The following is a 19,869-nucleotide window of genomic DNA, read 5'->3' as shown; positions in this document are numbered from 1 at the left end:
GCGAAAATGGCAGATGGAGCAATAATAAATGACATATTTTTAGTGATATTTGTAAATTGTCTTTCTAAATGTTTCGTTAGCATGTTGCTAATGTACTGCTTAAATGAGGTTAAAGTTACTATCGTTTCTTACTGAAATTCACGGAGACAAGAGCCGTCGCTATTTTCATTTTTAAACACTTGCAGTCTGTATAATTCATAAACACAACTTCAGTCTTTATAAATCTCTCCAACAGTGTAGCATTAGCCGTTAGCCACGGAGCACAGCCTCAAACTCATAGAGAATCAAATATAAAAATCAAAATAAATACTTTACTCACATAATTCGAAGCATGCATACAGCATGCATGACGAACATCTTGTAAAGATCCATTTGAGGGTTATATTAGCTGTGTGAACTTTGTAAATGTGCTGTAATATAATCGAGAGCTCGTGTGGCAGGGAGCACGTGAATTAAAGGGGCGGCGTGCTGAAAAAATCAGTGCATAGTTAATGATGCCCCAAAATAGGCAGTTAAAAAAATTAATTAAAAAAAATCTATGGGGTATTTTGAGCTGAAACTTCACAGACACATTCAGGGGACACCTTAGACTTTTATTACATCTTGTGAAAAAGCATTCTTGGGCACCTTTAAAAAAATTACGGGCTGTATGTGGTTTGTGAGCCACTTTTTGAGTTCATTGGTTCTAATTTAAGCTTCCTATTTAGGTGGTTCACAGGGATCTAAAGCCCAGTAACATCCTTTATGTTGATGAATCTGGGAATCCCGAGTCCATCAGGATCTGTGACTTCGGCTTTGCCAAGCAGCTGAGAGCTGAAAATGGACTGCTGATGACACCATGTTACACTGCCAACTTTGTGGCCCCAGAGGTATGTGTTTCAGGTGGCACAATATTTTATTAAAAAAAGTCAGTTTCTTGATCAGAGAACATCACTTTGGTCCCCAGGTGCTGAAGAAACAGGGTTATGATGCTGCCTGTGATATCTGGAGTTTAGGTGTCCTTCTGTACACAATGTTAACTGGGTAAGTATATAAACTTAGCACTATAGTTTTCAAAATGTGTTTGAATTCAATTGACACCAAGCTTTTTCTCAGATTTACTCCGTTTGCTAATGGCCCCGAGGACACGCCGGAGGAGATTCTGGCTCGAATCGGCAGTGGGAAGTTTTCTCTCACAGGCGGATACTGGAACTCAGTTTCACTCGAGGCAAAGGTACCCACCTGAGAAGAGCATCTGAATATACGCTTCAAAACATCTCATTAAATTATCACCAGACAAAAATTATCATTCAAAACACCTGTTCATTATTCTCTACAGGACTTGGTGTCTAAGATGTTGCATGTAGACCCCCATCAGAGACTAACAGCTGCACAGGTGTTGAGACATCCCTGGATCATTCACAAAGACCAGCTCCCCAAATACCAGCTGAACAGACAGGACGCCCCCCATCTGGTTAAGGTTTGGTCTTGGTCCTGTCCTGTGCTTTAGAATAAGACCTAAATATTAGTGCTGTCAAAATGAACGCAATTAACGCAGCATCCGTTTTTTTTTCCCGTCATCCTTTAGCTAGCGTTACATTATATGATCACACTCTTCATGCAAATGCTTTTCAACCATTCAAGCATGACAAGTCACAAAAGAGAACGCGGTACTGTCTGGTACTGTCAGACACACACGACTTGCGTGCACAGAAAGCCGCTTCAGAGAGCATGCTGGAGCGTGCTACCTGCTCAGATTTTTCTACCTCCCATTAAAACAGTAGGGAGCACAATTCGACAGCTATCATATTGTGCTACCAGCATCATATTCATGTGGTTTTTGGCTTACGTCTATACCTACCCCTACGCTAAACCTACCCGTAAAACAATGCAAATATAGTGTTGGTAGCACAATCTGATAGGTAGCATTAAGCCCTGGGTATATTTTGTTTTGTTTTCTATACGTACGCTAATATACACGCACAGTCGAACGCACAGTCTTGGAAAGTATTCTTAATTTGACTCATACATGTACACAGGCGCAGTCTCTCGCCATGAGTTACAACCATAGACTGTAAAAAAATATGGACGTAGCGTCCGTGACGTCACCCATAGAGTTCTGAACAGCAGTTTTGAAGCGAAAATGAGGCCGCGGCCATCTTAGCTGCGCGTCACCGCACGTCACTCCCGGATAACTGAAAATGGGCAAAGAGGCGGGGAGGTGGTTTGAGCTGATATGACTGGTTGCTGAAACCACGCCCGCCTAGCTCGACGTGACCATGTTAGCAGCAAAGGAGCTATCTATCTATCTTAGATACGATCTAAAATATTAATGAAGACAAGTTTTATCATCAGAACGTTCTAAAGGTTTACTGTCAATCTACGGTGTTTTTTAAGATATAGATCCTCCAACACCAGTAGTGTTGGTTGTGCAAATAACAACATGGAAAATCAAATGGGACTTCATACCTTTATAATAGAGATCGCGAGATGAATCCAATCTGTGGCACTTGGGTAAAATATGAGTGTCCATTGCAAAACAAAAAAACATGTCACATTTCTTCTGAATGATCTGCTCTCTGTCATCGTTCTTCAAGAAAGGATGCAATCTGAGCAGCCTTTATGTTGTAAAACTGTATACGATCGTATCTAACAAACAAATGAGCCCGTGTCCAAAGTATATTTTTTTTCAAAATAGTGCAGCAGTTTTAGTTATAATATCCAAGCAGTGCTGTCGGATTTTGATATCCTCCCGCCATTGTCATTGTAGTAAATCTCACAACCAAAACTTTCAGCCAATGCCACGATCCAACAACGTGTGTTCTGTGTCTCTTCCGCATGCATGCACATCTACACAGACACACATCAGTCTCGAATATTATGCAGCAAGCCATATTTTATAATTGTATAAAATAATCGAGCACAAATACGGCTGAGATGCCAAATTCAGCGGCAGCTGAGGTAACATGATGGCTCACAGACAGCAGCGCAATCTACCTGTCACTCAAGTGACCACGCCCTTAATTATGCAGAACTTTAAGGCTTAATATAATTTAAACGGATAAGTTATAAAAAAATTCACCCCCCTCAGAGTTGTCATGAAGGGCAAAAATAGCAGTATAGACCAAAACCACAATTTGAACCAACTTGTAAACATGTTTTTTTCTGCTATAAACTTGGCCAATTTAACATGGGACTCTATGAGATTATGCTCTCTTTTGGAGCCTGTCCCTAGCGGCCAGTCGATGAATCGCAGTTTAAGTTACTTCCGTATTGGCTTCACGAGAGAAAGGGGGAGGTTGCCGCTTGGCTACAACCCATGTAAACATCTTTGTATTTTTTCATGCTAGAGTTGTACAAATGAGGGTACTTTCTAACCTCTTCGCACAATCTCTCATCTCGCTGTAGCTTGCATGCGTTCCGATCTGTTCTGTTTATGCAGGGGTTTTTTTGACTACCTTGTGAATCGACGACCCCAGGGCACGGTTGCCACCTTGTGGATAAACTAATTACTGCAAAAACAAAAAATGTTAAAACTAATTGCTGCAAAAAAAATTACAAAAATCCAGCAGTGCGAAAATTTGCAACACGCGCATTGTACATTGACCCTCGCGTACGCTTAAAAAGTGAACAATACTTTATTCTGCAGAACATTGGCCGCATTGAGTTCTCTTTTGTGCTTGAACAGACAAAAACACTTATGAGTATCCTCATAAGCAGAGTCTTAAATGAGTTAAATAAAGTCTTAAAGGTCCCGTTCTTCGTGATCCCATGTTTCAAACTTTAGTTAGTGTGTAATGTTGTTGTTAGAGTAATAAATAAAATCTGTAAAATTTTAAAGCTCAAAGTTCAATGCCAAGCGAGATATTTTATTTAACAGAAGTCGCCTACATCGAATACAATCGCCAGTTTGGACTACATCCCTCTACTTCCTTCTTTAATGACGTCACTAAAACAGTTTTTTGACTAACCTCCGCCCACAGGAATACACAAGAGTTGCGTTTGTAGAGTGTGTTTGTCGCCATGTCGTCGAAACGCTGTTATTTTCATCCCGCAGTCCAATCACCGGGTCTGATTCCGGCTCAATTGATAGGGTAAAATTAAAGACATGTTTACAATAACACTGAGCGCGTGCATCTCCACGTTATGGTAAGAGGCGTGACCTTTCCGGGCAAGGTTCGCTAAACTGCTGTCGAATCACAACACAGGAACCGCTGGCACAATCAGAACTCGTTACGTATTTCTGAAGGAGGGACTTCATAGAACAAGGAAGTCATCAGCCCGTTTTAATGACAGTGGAAACAGCGGTATACAGATAAGTAAATTATGTGAAAAATACTGTGTTTTTTTACACGCGAAACATGAACACATGTTATATTGCACACTATAAACACAATCATAGCTTCAAAAAAACCACGAAAAATGGGACCTTTAAATGAGAGTTGTAAAAAAAAATGGATCCATGTCATGTGTGGCAGGTCTTAAAGTGACAGCAGCCTAATAAACCTGCTACAGTCTGCCATTAATGTTAATCAAAGAACAAAGGAAAAAGAAAATCTCTTTGCTCTTAATTGAATAACTTTCGTAGCTTTAATAAAAATTAATCTGCATTTTAATCTAAATTATGCAGTGAAGACTGTTTAGTGTTTGATAACTGTTTTGATTCAGGATAATTAATTCAGTCTTTATGTTGTTTCTACATTAATATGGAGACTAATTGTGAAATCATTACAATATAAAAATATATTTAAACTTTAATGTTAGGTGAAAAATGTGTGATTAATCAGTTGTTTTTAATTGATTGACAGCACTACTAAATATCTAAAAGTGTTCCCATAAATATTTTACTATGCCCCCGAAATTCTTCACAAGGTTCCCCAGGTCATGGAAAATTTGTAAATTTCAGGGAGTTAAAATCAAAAATCAAAGATTTTTTTAATAAAATAAAAAATAGATTTTTTGCTCAGCTCTAAAATATTGAATCAGCTAGAAATTCTGTTTATATGCTGTGCGTGTGTGTGTACGTACATGTATATATTTTCAACTCGACACCTTTTGACAGGACAGTTTAATTCAGCAAGTTTTGTGTGAAATCTTTTCTCCTGTAGGGGGCGATGGCTGCTACATACTCTGCCTTGAATAGGAACGTCCCTCCCGTGCTGGAGCCCGTGGGCTGTTCTATTCTTGCTCAGCGCAGAGGAGTGAAAAAACTGACCTCCACTGCTTTATGAGCAAATACCTTCCACCTCCAACCCTGTGACCTCTAGCTTGGTTTGAGCACAGCCTGAACTCGGCTTGCTTGCTGCCCAACTTGTGTCAAGGCCTTTAGAGCCAAGTGTAGATTCTGAGGACCCCTGGTGGACAATCAAAATCTTCCTTCATTGGTTACTTGGAGGGCCAATAAAAACAGTTCGCCCTGTACAATCATGCCTCTGCTTCCAAACGCAAACCGTTGAAGAATCTGTGGACTATTTCTGAGGAGCAAATTATGTATGAATATAAATATACTGTATCTCAGTCATTTAAAAAAAAAGCTAAGATGTTAATGTATTCAGGGAGGATGGGGATTTTCAAGGATGACAACCAATTTCCTGCACCAAACCATGCACACAGTTGCGAAAAGCTCCAGTTGTATGGGGATATCATATATGGGATATGTTCCTGTCCGGTCCAAACTGAATATTCAAATTGTATCCTGTTCTGCTCTACTATTTTACATCAGGAACGCCACATGGCATATTTAAGTCCCACCAAAGCATAATAGCTATGGTGTATCCCAGAAAACCTTGTTCTCCCATCATCTTTTAACAACAAACTAGGACAAAACCCTCTCCGCAGACCCATACAAGACTATAAGTCGAGTCTGAATGTTTGTATGACGGCTCCTGGTGTTAGCTTATCATTCTTTTTACAGAACAACAATGTGAATGAGGTCCAAAGCACAAAAATGCAGTGGAAGCCTACATGTAAATGGCACAGAATGTCAAATAGAGAACTCAGGTGAAACGCAATACATTATACAAAAAAAAATAAGCTGGAACGGAAATGTATACGGCTGTATCGCCTCACCTAAAACCTGCTGACCTGTGTATTTGTTTGTTTGTAGGGAAGTACAAAAATGCTATATGATATATGTAGTGACTTTTTTTAAGTGACTACTTACAGCCTTGACATATTTTTATAAATGTGCATGGGCAAGATGCTATATTAGCTAGTAGCTCTGTGGAAGTAGTCATGTTTATGAGCATGACTGAGGATGTTTTTCCCCCTTTATTTTTGTTAAACCACTTTTAATTCCTTCCAGGTTTGTGTTTTTTTTTCTTCTGAGCAAATTCTTCAATATGTTGTACATTTTCATTTCATCTCAGTTGTATTTTTCCTGTCTTCGACTTGGAAGAGTGCTGGAAATGTTGCTGTCCATATAAGCTGCTATCCTGTTCTTTCTTTTGTACATGTAGAAAATAAATTTTGCCATTTTTACAAAAAGACTTTAATATGACTGTGAATGTTTTTCGTTTTCATAGAAACCACATTAAAGGATTCGTCACACAATACTTGCGAACGTGGGTGAGCCAAAGTGCAAGCAAAGAAAATGATTTTTGTCTTGTGCTGCATGTAAAACATTTAGATTTGGTGAACTCTGACTTTTAATTTTGCATAGCACATTTGAGGATCTGAGTCACATGTTGACCTTTTGGTTCGATGCAAAGAATACAAACTTCAAAGTTGCATGGCTGGCAGTGTTGCAGGAAACAGTATATTTTTATTTCTTATTGATAATTTAGAAAAATCTGTTTACTAATAATTTTGCAGGCTTAATTTGCAGTGTGATTAAAATAGTTAAATATATATACAATACCTGACCTTTTGGGTCAGTAAGATTTTTATGAAAGATTTTTTTTTTTTGAAAAATGCTCATCAAGGCTGCACTTATTTGATCAAAAATAATAAAAAAACATTTATTTTGAAACCTTTATTTTGTAATTTAAAATTACTGTTTTCTATTTGGATATATTTTAATTTATTCATGAGTTTACACGTACATGAAATCAAAATAAAGTAATTCGTGTAGTAATTTATGCGTATTTGACGTGCTGTCCGGGGGAGGGCTCCGAGCTCGGAATTTGGCCTGAACCCAGAGAACTCCCCCTCCTTAACTGAGATAGAAACCAGCCAAGAGTGAGGTGATGGGGTGATGGTGGGATGCTGCGAAACTTGTCGAGGGATAGAGGCGAGAGACGGCTTTATATACCGGCTTCCTCTTCCACTGATTGGTTGATTACCTGAACGTGCGCCTCCAGAATTTTGTTAAAGGTGCCCTAGATTCAAAAATTGAATTTACCTTGGCATAGTTAAATAACAAGAGTTCAGTACATGGAAATGACATACAGTGAGTCTCAAACTCCATTGTTTCCTCCTCCTTATATAAATCTCATTTGTTTAAAAGACCTCCAAAGAACAGGCGAATCTCAACATAACACTGACTGTTACGTAACAGTCGGGGTGTACGCCCCCAATATTTGCATATGCCAGCCCATGTTCCCAACATTATGAAAGGGATTACACGTCTGGATCTGCACAGCTGAATCATCATACTAGGTAAGCAAGCAAGAACAATAGCGAAAAATGGCAGATGGAGCAATAATAACTGACATGATCCATGATATCATGATATTTTTAGTGATATTTGTAAATTGTCTTTCTAAATGTTTCGTTAGCATGTTGCTAATGTACTGTTAAATGTGGTTAAAGTTACCATCGTTTCTTACTGTATTCACGGAGACAAGAGCCGTCGCTATTTTCATTTTTAAACACTTGCAGTCTGTATAATTCATAAACACATCTTCATTCTTTATAAATCTCTCCAACAGTGTAGCATTAGCCGTTAGCCACGAGCATAGCCTCAAACTCATTCAGACTCAAATGTAAACATCCAAATAAACACTGTACTTACGCGATTAGACATGCTGCATGACGAACACTTTGTAAAGAGCCATTTTGAGGGTTATATTAGCTGTTTGAACTTTTTTTTATGGTGTTTAAGGCAAGCACGAGCTCTGGGGGCATGGAGCACGAGATTTAAAGAGCCACACACCCTGAATCGGCTCATTTCTAATTATGCCCCAAAATAGGCAGTTAAAAAAATGAATTAAAAAAATCTATGGGGTATTTTGAGCTGAAACTTCACAGACACATTCAGGGGACACCTTAGACTTATATTACATCTTTTAAAAAAAAGTTCTAGGGCACCTTTAAATTCATTTAAAACTTCATTTCCTGCAATGGCAAATTTTCAGAATTTTTAATCCTTAAGGGAAATCACTTTAATATGCTGATTTGGTCATCAAGAAACATTTCTTATTGAATTATCAACGTTGAAAGTTTTGCAACTTAATATTTTTGTGCAAACCATATTTTTTTCAGAATTCTTTAATAAATTTTTTTTTTTTAAAAAGCAGCACTTATTGGAAATAGAAATCTTTTGTAACATTATTAATGTCTTTACTGTCACTTTTGATAAATTTTATGCTTCCTTGCTAAAAAAAATATCAATTTTGAACTAATTTCTAACTAAAATTTTGAAAATCTGACCAATGCATCTCTTCATATCAATTCCTTAAACAAAAGAAGTTCTTTCAAAATTTGAACACAACAACCAGTCTTTAATAAAAATGCATTTTAATCGTGATTTTAAGAAATGCATCTTACAAAATACATGTCTTTGTGAATATATGCATAAAATGTTTTTAGAATGGCTAAACATTATTACCAATAACACAGAGACTTACATTTTCTACATGATAAAATAATGTACAGTACGGTATGTGTGACAACAATATATATATATTGTTACATCTGTAACAAATGCAGAAATCTGCCTACAATATGAAATTTTTATTAGTTAACATTGTAACTAACATTTAAACATTTTAATTAGATTAGGCCTTTGGGTTTAATCATAATCCTGACTAATGAAAGAAAAAAAAAAAACTTTCGCCTCTAATGGTAAACTAAATGGTTTATACTAAATTTAACAAAATGTATTATACAGTACTGGTAAAACAGTATTATACAAAACTAAAACTTGTTTAAACTGAGTTCTTATTGTGGGCCAGCACTGTCCTCGTTCTTCTCCTCATCTTTATGGTTATCTTGGGGAAGTTCCTTTTCCAGAACCACCCTTCCAGACTCCACATTCTCAACTGTTGATGGTTCATGGTTATCTTGAGGAGGTTCCTTTTCCAGAACCACTTTTCCAGACTCAGAATCCTCAAATGTTGGTGGTTCATGGTTATCTTGGGAAAGTTCCATTTCCAGGACCATCTTTTCAGACTCCACATCCTCAACTGTTGGTGGTTCATTATTATCTTGAGGAGGTTCCTTTTCCAGAACCATCTTTTCAGACTCCACATCCTCAACTGTTGGTGGTTCATGATTATCTTGAGGAGGTTCCTTTTCCAGAACCATCTTTTCAGACTCCACATCCTCAACTGTTGGTGGTTCATGATTATCTTGGGGAAGTTCCTTTTCCAGAACCATCTTTTCAGACTCCACATCCTCAACTGTTGGTGGTTCATTATTATCTTGAGGAGGTTCCTTTTCCAGAACCATCTTTTCAGACTCCACATCCTCAACTGTTGGTGGTTCATGATTATCTTGGGGAAGTTCCTTTTCCAGAACCATCTTTTCAGACTCCACATCCTCAACTGTTGGTGGTTCATGATTATCTTGAGGAGGTTCGTTTTCCAGAACTATCTTTCCAGACTCCACATCCTCAACTGTTGATGGTTCATGGTTATCTTGGGGAAGTTCCTTTTCCAGAACCACCTTTCCAGACTCCACATCCTCCAATGTTGAAAGATCCATTGAACAGTCCATTGAACTCTCAGCAAGAACTTCCATCTCATCTTCGCTGAGCGGCTCCATCACAAGCTCAATTCCTTCTTCTGAATTGTTCATATCGATAGCGTTTGGTTGGTTCTCAACGGACTCCTCTGGCTTCTGCTCATGGGTGAGCATGTGTGCCACGTAGCCTCGCTGTGAGAGATAAATTTTGCAGATGTCACAGTAGAACGGGGTCATCACATTGTGTTTGTCCATGTGTTTGATGTAGCCATTGACTCTTAGAAAACCCTTATCGCAGGTCTTACACAAGAGTTTTTCCCCAGCGTGAGATGATTTGAGGTGCTGAATGAGGGAACCTCTGAACTGAAAGGTCTTTTCACAGATGGGGCAGATGCACGTAAGTTTGGACGAGTGATGCTTCATGTGAGCAACGAGAGCAACTTTGTAGCCAAAACGTCTGGGACATAAGTGGCAGGTGAACGGCATGGTCGACTCCGCATCTTCGTGAACTTTCTGGTGAGCTTTTAAGAAAGCTTGATGGGCAAAGCCTTTTCCACACTGTTGGCACACAAACCTCTTCTCAGGATCCTCCTTAGCATGTATGGCTCGATGCCGCAAAAGGAGACTCATTTCATCGAACCTCTCCCCACAAGTTGAACACATATGAAACTTTTCTTTAACTTCAGATTTGTTTTTCTTTTTACCGTGATTAGCACGTTGATGCTTCATTAGGTTGCGTTTACTACGAAACCTCTGGCCACAAGTTAAACAGCTGGTATACTTTCTTTTGACATGATCTTTTTTATCCTCTAAAATGACGGTCGAAATACAGTCCTCTGTAACGGCCAGTTCGCTCTCCTCACATTTAACACACTCATCCAGTGAGGAATTCTGCTCTTGTCCAGATGTCATGTTGGAACTCAGCTCATATTCAAGAGGCTCCTCTTTGACGCACGCAAGTGAAATGGCCTCAGAAATTGTGATTTTGCATGTGTCATTTTCCACACTCTCATCTTCTGCTTCCTGTCAGATAAAACAGAATCCAGTACAGCATTAGAATAGAACTGTTTTATTTATACATATATAGAGAGAGAGAGAATTTTAATTTAAAACATGGGCGTCTAATTATAAATATATATATATATATATATATATACAGTACAGTCCAAAAGTTGGGAACCACTAAGATTTTTAATGTTTTTAAAAGAAGTTTCATCTGCTCACCAAGGCTACATTTATTTAATTAAAAATACAGTAAAAAACAGTAATATTGTGAAATATTATTACAATTTAAAATAACTGCGTACTATTTAAATATATTTGACAAAGTAATTTATTCCTGTGATGCAAAGCTGAATTTTCAGCATCGTTACTCCAGTCTTCAGTGTCACATGATCCTTCAGAAATCATTCTAATATGCTGATTTGCTGCTCAATAAACATTTATGATTATTTTCAATGTTGAAAACAGTTGTGTACTTTTTTTTTCAGGATTCCTTGATGAATAGAAAGTTCAAAAGAACAGCATTTATCTGAAATACAAAGCTTCTGTAGCATTATACACTACCGTTCAAAAGTTTGGGGTCAGTAAGAATTTTTATTTTTATTTTTTTGAAAAGAAATTAAAGAAATGAATACTTTTATTCAGCAAGGATGCATTAAATCAATCAAAAGTGGCAGTAAAGACATTTATAATGTTACAAAAGATTAGATTTCAGATAAACACTGTTCTTTTGAACTTTCTATTCATCAAATAATCCTGAAAAAAAATATTGTACACAAATATTTTGTACAATTGTACACATTAAATGTTTCTTGAGCAGCAGATCAGCATATTAGAATGATTTCTGAAGGATCATGTGACACAGACTGGAGTAACGATGCTGAAAATTCAGCTTTGCCATCACAGGAATAAATTACTTTTTATTAATATATTCAAATAGAAAACAGTTATTTTAAATTGTAATAATATTTCACAATATTACTGTTTTTTACTGTATTTTTAATTAAATAAATGTAGCCTTGGTGAGCAGACGAAACTTCTTTTAAAAACATTAAAAATCTTAGTGGTTCCAAACTTTTGGACTGTACTGTATATATAAAATATGGTATTTTTTCATTCAATTATATATATATATACACACACACACACACACACACACACACACACACACACACACACACACACACACACAGTGCTCAGCGTAAATGAGTACACCCCCTTTCAAAAGTAACATTTTAAACAATATCTCAATGAACACAAAAACAATTTTTATATAACATCTGTTTAACTTATAACATGAAAGTAAGGTTAATAATATAACTTAAAGAACAACATTTTCAGTTTTACTCAAATTAGGGTGATGCAAAAATGAATACACCCCACTGAAAGTCTCTGGAGCAAAGCTAAATTTTAGACTACAAATGTCTAATTTAAGAAGAATTCAACCACAGGTGAGTCTAATTATTCATTACACAGGTGTCCAGCGGACAGTTGACTATAAAAGGGTGTTAAAACCCCTTCCCATTTCATGCTGTCAGCAATGGCACCACATGGAAGAGAAATGTCACAAGACCTGAGAAAGAAAATAATTTCTTTACACCAGAAAGGTGAAGGCTACAAGAAGATCAGCAAAGCTTTACTTATCAGTCAGAATACTGTAGCAAAAGTGGTACAAAAATTTTAAAAAGATGGAACTGCAACCATCTCACAGAGACGTTCAGGTCGTCCACGGAAGTTAACAACTCGACAGGAGCTTCTTCTGATGAGAAGGGTTGAAGAATATCAGCATGCAAGTTCACTGCAGTTATCTAAAGAAGTAGAAAGCCAGACTGGGGTGACTACTTGTACACTGCAGAGGAATGGCATGCATGGGTGCTGCACATGAAAGAAGCCTCTCCTAAAGCCCAGGCACAAAAAAAGCCTGCCTAGAGTTTGCCAGGGCCCATGCTGACAAAGATGAAGACTACTGGGACTCTATACTCTGGAGTGATGAGACCAAGATCAATGTTTTTGGAACTGATGGCTTCAAAACTGTATGGCGTCGCAAAAGAAAGGAATACAAAAAAAAATGCATGGTGCCTACAGTGAAACATGGTGGTGGCAGTGTCCTTACACTGCGTTCCAAATTATTATGCAATTGACATATCAATAAGATTTCAGTACAATAAACATTCAGATTTTAGTTTTTCTAAGAAAATGTTTGTTTGTTTATTTATCCATGTCTTTTTAGATAACTGGTATCAATCTCAGACAAAATAATTTGCCAGATCTATGGAAACCCTACTTAGAGGTTGTTCCACATTATTAAGCAAGTCACAGTTCTCATGCAATATGGGGAGGAAGAAAGATCTTTCTGAAGATGAAAAGCATGAAATGGTGCAATGTTGTGCAAAAGGCATGAAAACAACTAATATTTTGTGAAAACTGAATGGAGATTATCGAATTATCATAAGATTTGTAAGTGATTTAGAGCACAGCAGAACTCGGTCAGATAAAGGCTTATTAATGAAAGTTCCTATCAAAAAAATTTATTGTATTAAAAGGGCAGCTATAAAAAAAAGCCAGTGTTGAGCAGCAAACAGGTATTTGAAGCTGCTGGTGTCTCTGGAGTCTTGAGAAACTCACCATGCAGGCTGGCAGTTGTGCGTAAAGATGCATTTTAGACACCACTAACCAAACCTCACAAAGAGAAACATATACAGTGGGTGTAGAAATACATTTTCAAACAGTTTTATTGCTGTGGTGTTTTTTTGCAGCATGGGATAGTGCATAGTGCATTGTACAATAGTGCATTGTACTATGCACTATCCTCCTTTTTATACCATAGCTGAAAATGGCCAGTTATGAACTCCACATATCTTGCAAAAGTCATTTTAATACCCTCCATCTCACTTCCCAGTATTCCAGCCCAAATCATCACCCACCAGCTCCTTGCTGACGTCGCAGTCTTGTTGGAACGTGGTGGCCATTCACCAACCATCCAGAAATCCATCCATTTAGACCATCCATTGTAGTACGGCATTAGTCAGTAAATAAAACTATTTAAAAATGAGTCTTCATGTATTTCTAAACCCACTGTAAATGTTTCTCTTTGTGAGGTTTGGTTTGGAGTGGCTGAAATGCATCTTTACGCACAACTGCCAGCCAGCATGTAGAGCTTCTTGAGACTCCAGAGACACCAGCAGCTTCAAATACCTGTTTGCTGCTCAACACTGGCTTTTTTTATAGCTGCCCTTTTAATACAATAAATTTTTTTGACAGGAACTTTCCTCAATAAGCCTTTATCTGACCGAGTTCTGCTGTGCTCTAAATCACTCACAAATCTTATGATAATTTGATAATCTCCATTCAGTTTTCACAAAATATTAGTTGTTTTCATGCCTTTTGCACAACATTGCACCATTTCATGCTTTTCATCTTCAGAAAGATCTTTCTTCCTCCCCATATTGCATGAGAACTGTGACTTGCTTAATAATGTGGAACAACCTCTAAGTAGGGTTTCTATAGATCTGGCAAATTATTTTGTCTGAGATTGATACCAGTTATCTAAAAAGACATGGATAAATAAACGAACAAACATTTTCTTAGAAAAACTAAAATCTGAATGTTTATTGTACAGAAATCTTACTGATTTGTCTCTTGCATAATAATTTGGAACGCAGTGTATGTGGGGCTGCATGAGTGCTGCTGGTGACGGGGAGCTGCATTTCATTGATGGCATCATGAATTCACAGATGTACTGCTCTATACTGAAAGAGAAGATGCTACCATCACTCCATCCCCTTGGTCGTCACGCACTTTTCCAACATTACAATGATCCTAAACACACATCTAAGGCCACTGTTGGATTTCCGAAGAAGAACAGGGTGAAAGTGATTCAGTGGCTCCTGATCTGAACCCAATCGAACACCTATGGGGAAGTCTGAAGAGACAAGTTGAGAATCACACTTCATCCAGCATCCAGTCTCTAAAAGAGGTCATTTTTGAAGAATGGAAAAAGATAGATGTTGCAAAATGTCACCAACTTGTTCATTCCATGCCTAGAAGACTTGGTGCTGTCATTAAAAATCATGGAGGCCATATAAAGTACTGTATGTAGTAGTTTTTGTTTTGGGGTGTACTCATTTTTGCATCACCCTAATTTGAGTAAAACTGAAAGTTTTGTTCTCCAAGTTATATTATTAATCTTACTTTCATGTTATAAGCTAAACAGATGTTACATTAAACTTAGTCTTGTCAACATTTTGGAAATTGTTTTTGTGTTCATTGAGATATTGTTTAAAATGTTACTTGTGTACTCATGGGTGTGTACTCATTTACGCTGAGCACTGTATGTATATTTATAGATATATATATATAGAGAGAGAGAGTTGGTTTTATATATAATTTTTCCTATATGTAATATAGAAACTATACTAAATGTAATTACATAAACTAAATTTTATTGTATATAACAAGCAAGACGAAAACATATATTTCATTTTAATATAAAATATAGATGCTGAATTATAAATATATATTACATAAAAAATAATTAAATGAAAAAGTACAACATACTGTATATTCTAATGTTTTCATTTTTCCTAAAATATACAATTTATATATAATATACAACCTGAATTTCCTATGAATTGAAAAAAATTAGTTATCTTACCCCTAACTCCTTTTCAGTCTCAGATGATCGATTAACAGTATATACTGTAGGAACAGCATCCACGCTTAGTATCAAGCATGTGGTGTAACCCAGATCCATTTTGAAGTAGTTCTCCTCGGAGAAATGATCCCCACACACCCGACATGAAGAGTTCGCGTTTTCTTCATCAGCTTTACTGTCTTCAATAAACTTTAACCAAAGACTGCGTCTTTTCGGATCCTCGGGTAACATGTAATGAATAATGTTGTCCGATCGGTTCGGACAACCACCAACCACACATTTATGTACCATGTTTACGGTCTAACTGGATTTGGGATTTAATATGGAATGATTAGACTATGAAAACAAGCTGATATATACATTCAGATTCCTTGCTATCTCTTGATCATAATAGATAATTCTACTTTAAGACGTTTTAAATGTAAAGTATAGGTAAAGACGTTCAAAACAAAGCCTCAATGTTGTTTCTTCAGATGTTACTGATGTTAATGATAGAATTGTCGCCCCCTACCGGATAGGAGGACGGAACTTCTCTTTTTTTTTCAAAAACATTTAACATCAAACAGAGGAGGATACATAAAACAGATCTTTTTAGCTTTACAGAATATACTTATATATTTTCCCTTTTAGTTCTTCTGACCTAATCAAAAATTAAATAATTAGTTAAGTTAATCATTCTAATTATTTAAAATACATTACCATATGATATCATGTCAGATAATAATAAATTACGTTTATACATTCACTCCTTATAAAAAATTGATCCCTGATCGGGTTCGCGGTTGTCAATAAAGTTTTTCGCTGTTGAATGAAGCAAGCAATCTGCGCATGCGTCATTCTCAGCTTTTCTCGCTAGCGGCGCTGAACAGCTCACCACAGCACGTTTGAGAAGTAAAATATTTGACATATGGTTATAATTCCCTGACGTTTCGAAACTTTATAGCAGAGTCGTCGACGTGATTTAAATAATATGCCGAAAAACAAAGGTAAGGTGGTTTCCTAAGACAAATGTGAGGGATGTTAGCCTTGAATGTAACTTAGCAAACAAGGTAACGTGAGCTGTTGCGCGAGATATTGAATGTAGCATCTTGTTGTCAGTGTTTGATTTTCAATTTTTTTAGATGAATGTTTTTAAATCAGTTTTTGGGCCTTTAAGTACATAAAACGAAATAAAATATGCTGTCAGATAATGAAAGGGATGCCCTCGGCCGCTGTGTGTGTGTTACGCAGTTACAGATAGATGGTATAGTTACAGTTAAACGTACATTGATCTTTACCTGCTTATAAAATTGTTACATTTAATTATTAAACTAATGTTTTTAAGAGGGCTCCTACATGCCTAATTGCCCAGCAAATATACATGAAATTAACAATAGATCAAAATCATCCATGTCAGATATCCTTCTGGATATTTGTACTTTGCTCAGTGATTAGACAACATTTGTAGTGTAGTGTGTTAATGAGAACACATTGCTCCAGGTATATGATGGCACCTGATCTCATTTTATATCTCTGTTTCCAGGTAAAGGAGGAAAAAATCGGCGGCGTGGTAAGAATGAGAATGAATCTGAGAAAAGGGAGTTGGTGTTTAAAGAGGATGGACAAGGTATGTTGTAATACTCTTCCATATAATAAACATTCTGCCTTTCCTTGAACTGCTTTTAGTTTGTCTTTTGTTGAAAAACCATCTTCTGTTTCCCAGAATATGCTCAGGTCATCAAGATGTTGGGAAATGGGAGATTGGAGGCCATGTGTTTTGATGGAGTCAAACGGCTTTGTCACATCCGAGGAAAGCTCCGGAAAAAGGTGCACTTTACAGTTTCAGGCTAAATGCGGATTCAGCGTTTTCATTACTTTGTGAATGAGCTTGACTGGGCTGATTATAAAAAGTGTCGGCCAATCAGTCTCTATTGTTTGATTAAACGAAATAATTGATGTAACTGATGTTGTGCATGGAATTTTTTTTATACAGGAAAATCTGCACATAGGAAAAAAATAATGTCCATGTATCTTGCTTAAAATGTTTATATTGTTCTTTAACAAGAAATCCAAAGATGCTTTTGTCTTGTAATTAATGCTCTTATGTTTTGTTTTGTTTTTCCTTCTTAAATTTAGGTGTGGATTAACACATCAGACATTATACTCATTGGATTAAGGGACTACCAGGTGTGTTTAAATATTATTTTTTTTTAATTTAATATAATTATACTGATATAATATAATTAAATATAGCTATAAATATAATAAAAATATAATTTATAGTCATAGGATTAATGGGCTCTCATGTCTTAAGTTAACAATGATATATTAAAAGATAATAAATGATATAGATATATAATATAAAACAAATAAACATATTTGTAATTTAAATAATATATTTTTTGCTTGCCTGGAAAGAAATGAATTTCCAATGTCACTTAAAAGCTTTATTCTTGTTGTTTAAAAATAAGATTCAGTTCTTTAATGCAAGAGCTTTTTATGGAGTGAATATCTCACACTTTAAATTCTGAAATCTCTTATCAGGATAACAAAGCAGATGTCATTTTGAAGTATAATGCTGATGAAGCTCGGAGTCTGAAAGCCTACGGAGAGCTTCCAGAACACGGTGAGTATATTCTGGGAAATATAACCTACTAGACAGTTCTTGATGAAAGGCGGTTCTTGGCTTGCAATATGCTGATCTTTGTGCTGCGCTGTATTAAATGTCATGTCATTAAATTCTTTCTTTTGGTGCCTTGCAGCCAAAATCAACGAGACTGATACCTTCGGGCCTGGTGATGACGAAGATATTCAGTTTGATGATATTGGTGATGATGATGAGGACATTGATGATGTAAGTACTGATGCAGTCTTATATTCATCAGAAGTTTAGGTTAAATTAAAAACAGAATGTTTTGAGTGATTCGTTGAAATGAAGACGTGATGCAAGTTGTTTGTCCTGACAATACTATATCTATTCTGCAGATCTAAGAGCAAGAAGCTGGGAAGTGAATGTTTCTCAGCCTTAAGCAACAATATCCTCACCCCCCTCCCTGAAGACGCCCCTCCATCATTATGTACACGGAGGCTCAAATTTTGGGTTTCTCTTACCAAACATATGACTGCATTTTCACATTCAATCCATTTTGTTATCTTTTAATGTATTTATATTGATTTCACATCAAGTGGAATTTAGTTACAAGTACAGAATCTATGGATTCGCAATAAAAAGATAACCAATTTTATGTTTGGTCTTGCAGTCTGTATCCTAATAGACATGTTCAAACATTCTGTAAAGGTGAGTGAAACTCTTATGGGAAAAGCTGATACCTCCAGAATGCCTCTTGTCTTTTTGAATGTTTTTGAAGTCTCTTAAGATTTACTGGTCACAAATTTGATGCATTGGACAATGCATTTATTCAAAAAGCCTGTCTTTGATTAGCTCTTTGTTTTAATCCATCCTAATTTTCTTTTGTGTTTTTGTCTACTTCAATTGATGATGATGATAATACTAATTTTACAGGGCTGCTCAATTTATGAAAGTATTAAATCTTGATGCTTTCTGTATTACTTCACAGTTGTTACTTAGAGTGACAACTTTATAGCTTAATATTAAACTACAGTAAACATCAGCAACTGAAATATTTGTAAGTTGAAAATGGAAACTTTTTTTTTTTTACTTTCTAAAATGATAGCTCACAAAGCAAATATCCAGAATGAGCAAGTATTTTTGTATGCAAATAGGCTAATTAATACAAGAATAATGAGAGTTTATTGATTGTATTCTTGCAGAACTGGCCCTTTTGAAAAAGCATGTTGGTTATAATTTGTTATTTTATGTGTATTGTTTTGATGAGCTTACAGTGGTTGCTTTTTGTCCTCTGCTGCTTTTGATCAGAAAACCTGTGATTTTGAAATAAAATTCAACAACATTCAAAATCTTAGAAATGTGTATTTTAAGCCTTTGAAATATCAGTCAATAACTGGGTTCCTCAATCTTGGGTAAAATATTCACTTTTTACCTCCAGTATTTATAAGATGTACAAAATTACCTTATAAAATATAAAAAAAAAAAATTCACTCTTTGTTATATTGCAGCCATTTGCTAAAATCATTTAATTTAAATCGTTCATTTTTTTTCCTCAATGTACACACAGCACCCCATATTGACAAAAACACAGAATTGTTGACATTTTTGCAGATTTATTAAAAAAGAAAAACTGAAATATCACATGGTCCTAAGTATTCGGACCCTTTGCTCAGTATTTAGTAGAAGCACCCTTTTGATCTAATACAGCCATGAGTCTTTTTGGGAAAGATGCAACAAGTTTTTCACACCTGGATTTGGGGATCCTCTGCCATTCCTCCTTGCAGATCCTCTCCAGTTCTTTCAGGTTGGATGGTAAATG

At 36.3% G+C, this 19,869-nt stretch overlaps 3 protein-coding genes across 9 annotated transcripts in view; 2 read left to right on the top strand and 1 right to left on the bottom strand.

Annotated features, from left to right (window-relative positions):
- The window catches only part of rps6ka3b (ribosomal protein S6 kinase, polypeptide 3b), a 50,246-nt gene extending 43,773 nt beyond the window's left edge, over positions 1 to 6,473 (top strand). For all 7 annotated transcript variants that reach the window (XM_048174029.1, XM_048174028.1, XM_048174030.1 and 4 more), the window contains 5 exons: positions 708 to 869; positions 947 to 1,023; positions 1,096 to 1,213; positions 1,319 to 1,459; positions 5,088 to 6,473. In XM_048174029.1, coding sequence (XP_048029986.1) covers positions 708 to 869; positions 947 to 1,023; positions 1,096 to 1,213; positions 1,319 to 1,459; positions 5,088 to 5,210 — 621 coding nt within the window. In that variant the 3' untranslated portion in view covers positions 5,211 to 6,473. The remainder of the gene's footprint in view (positions 1 to 707; positions 870 to 946; positions 1,024 to 1,095; positions 1,214 to 1,318; positions 1,460 to 5,087) is intronic.
- A 2,166-nt stretch (positions 6,474 to 8,639) lies between these two features.
- On the bottom strand, positions 8,640 to 15,980 carry si:dkey-226l10.6 (zinc finger protein 92). Its single transcript, XM_048174031.1, has 2 exons — positions 15,482 to 15,980; positions 8,640 to 10,848 (listed from the first exon to the last, which is right to left on the bottom strand). The coding sequence occupies exons 1-2, from the start codon at positions 15,770 to 15,772 to the stop codon at positions 9,082 to 9,084; spliced, it is 2,058 nt and encodes a 685-aa protein (XP_048029988.1). The 5' UTR covers positions 15,773 to 15,980; the 3' UTR covers positions 8,640 to 9,081.
- Positions 15,981 to 16,264: 284 nt separating this feature from the next.
- On the top strand, positions 16,265 to 19,404 carry eif1axb (eukaryotic translation initiation factor 1A X-linked b). Its single transcript, XM_048174937.1, has 7 exons — positions 16,265 to 16,467; positions 17,004 to 17,087; positions 17,184 to 17,287; positions 17,597 to 17,647; positions 18,005 to 18,086; positions 18,223 to 18,314; positions 18,446 to 19,404. The coding sequence occupies exons 1-7, from the start codon at positions 16,452 to 16,454 to the stop codon at positions 18,449 to 18,451; spliced, it is 435 nt and encodes a 144-aa protein (XP_048030894.1). The 5' UTR covers positions 16,265 to 16,451; the 3' UTR covers positions 18,452 to 19,404.
- The last annotated feature ends 465 nt before the right edge of the window (positions 19,405 to 19,869 follow it).

Source organism: Megalobrama amblycephala, linkage group LG22 (assembly GCF_018812025.1).
Source record: "Megalobrama amblycephala isolate DHTTF-2021 linkage group LG22, ASM1881202v1, whole genome shotgun sequence".
In the NCBI taxonomy this organism is placed as follows: domain Eukaryota; kingdom Metazoa; phylum Chordata; class Actinopteri; order Cypriniformes; family Xenocyprididae; genus Megalobrama; species Megalobrama amblycephala.
The sequence above is the reverse complement of the archived record's forward strand: the minus strand, read 5'-3'. Positions and strand labels throughout refer to the sequence as shown.

Bases quoted from the DNA above. Each gene is read 5' to 3' on its own strand.
- si:dkey-226l10.6 (XM_048174031.1), bottom strand. From the start codon at position 15,772: ATGGTACATAAATGTGTGGTTGGTGGTTGTCCGAACCGATCGGACAAC. The intron at 10,849-15,481 runs GTAAGATAACTA...TTTATCTGACAG, and splicing joins AGACTGAAAAGGAGTTAGGG to GAAGCAGAAGATGAGAGTGT.
- eif1axb (XM_048174937.1), top strand. The intron at 17,288-17,596 runs GTGCACTTTACA...TCTTAAATTTAG, and splicing joins GAGGAAAGCTCCGGAAAAAG to GTGTGGATTAACACATCAGA. The intron at 17,648-18,004 runs GTGTGTTTAAAT...ATCTCTTATCAG, and splicing joins TTGGATTAAGGGACTACCAG to GATAACAAAGCAGATGTCAT.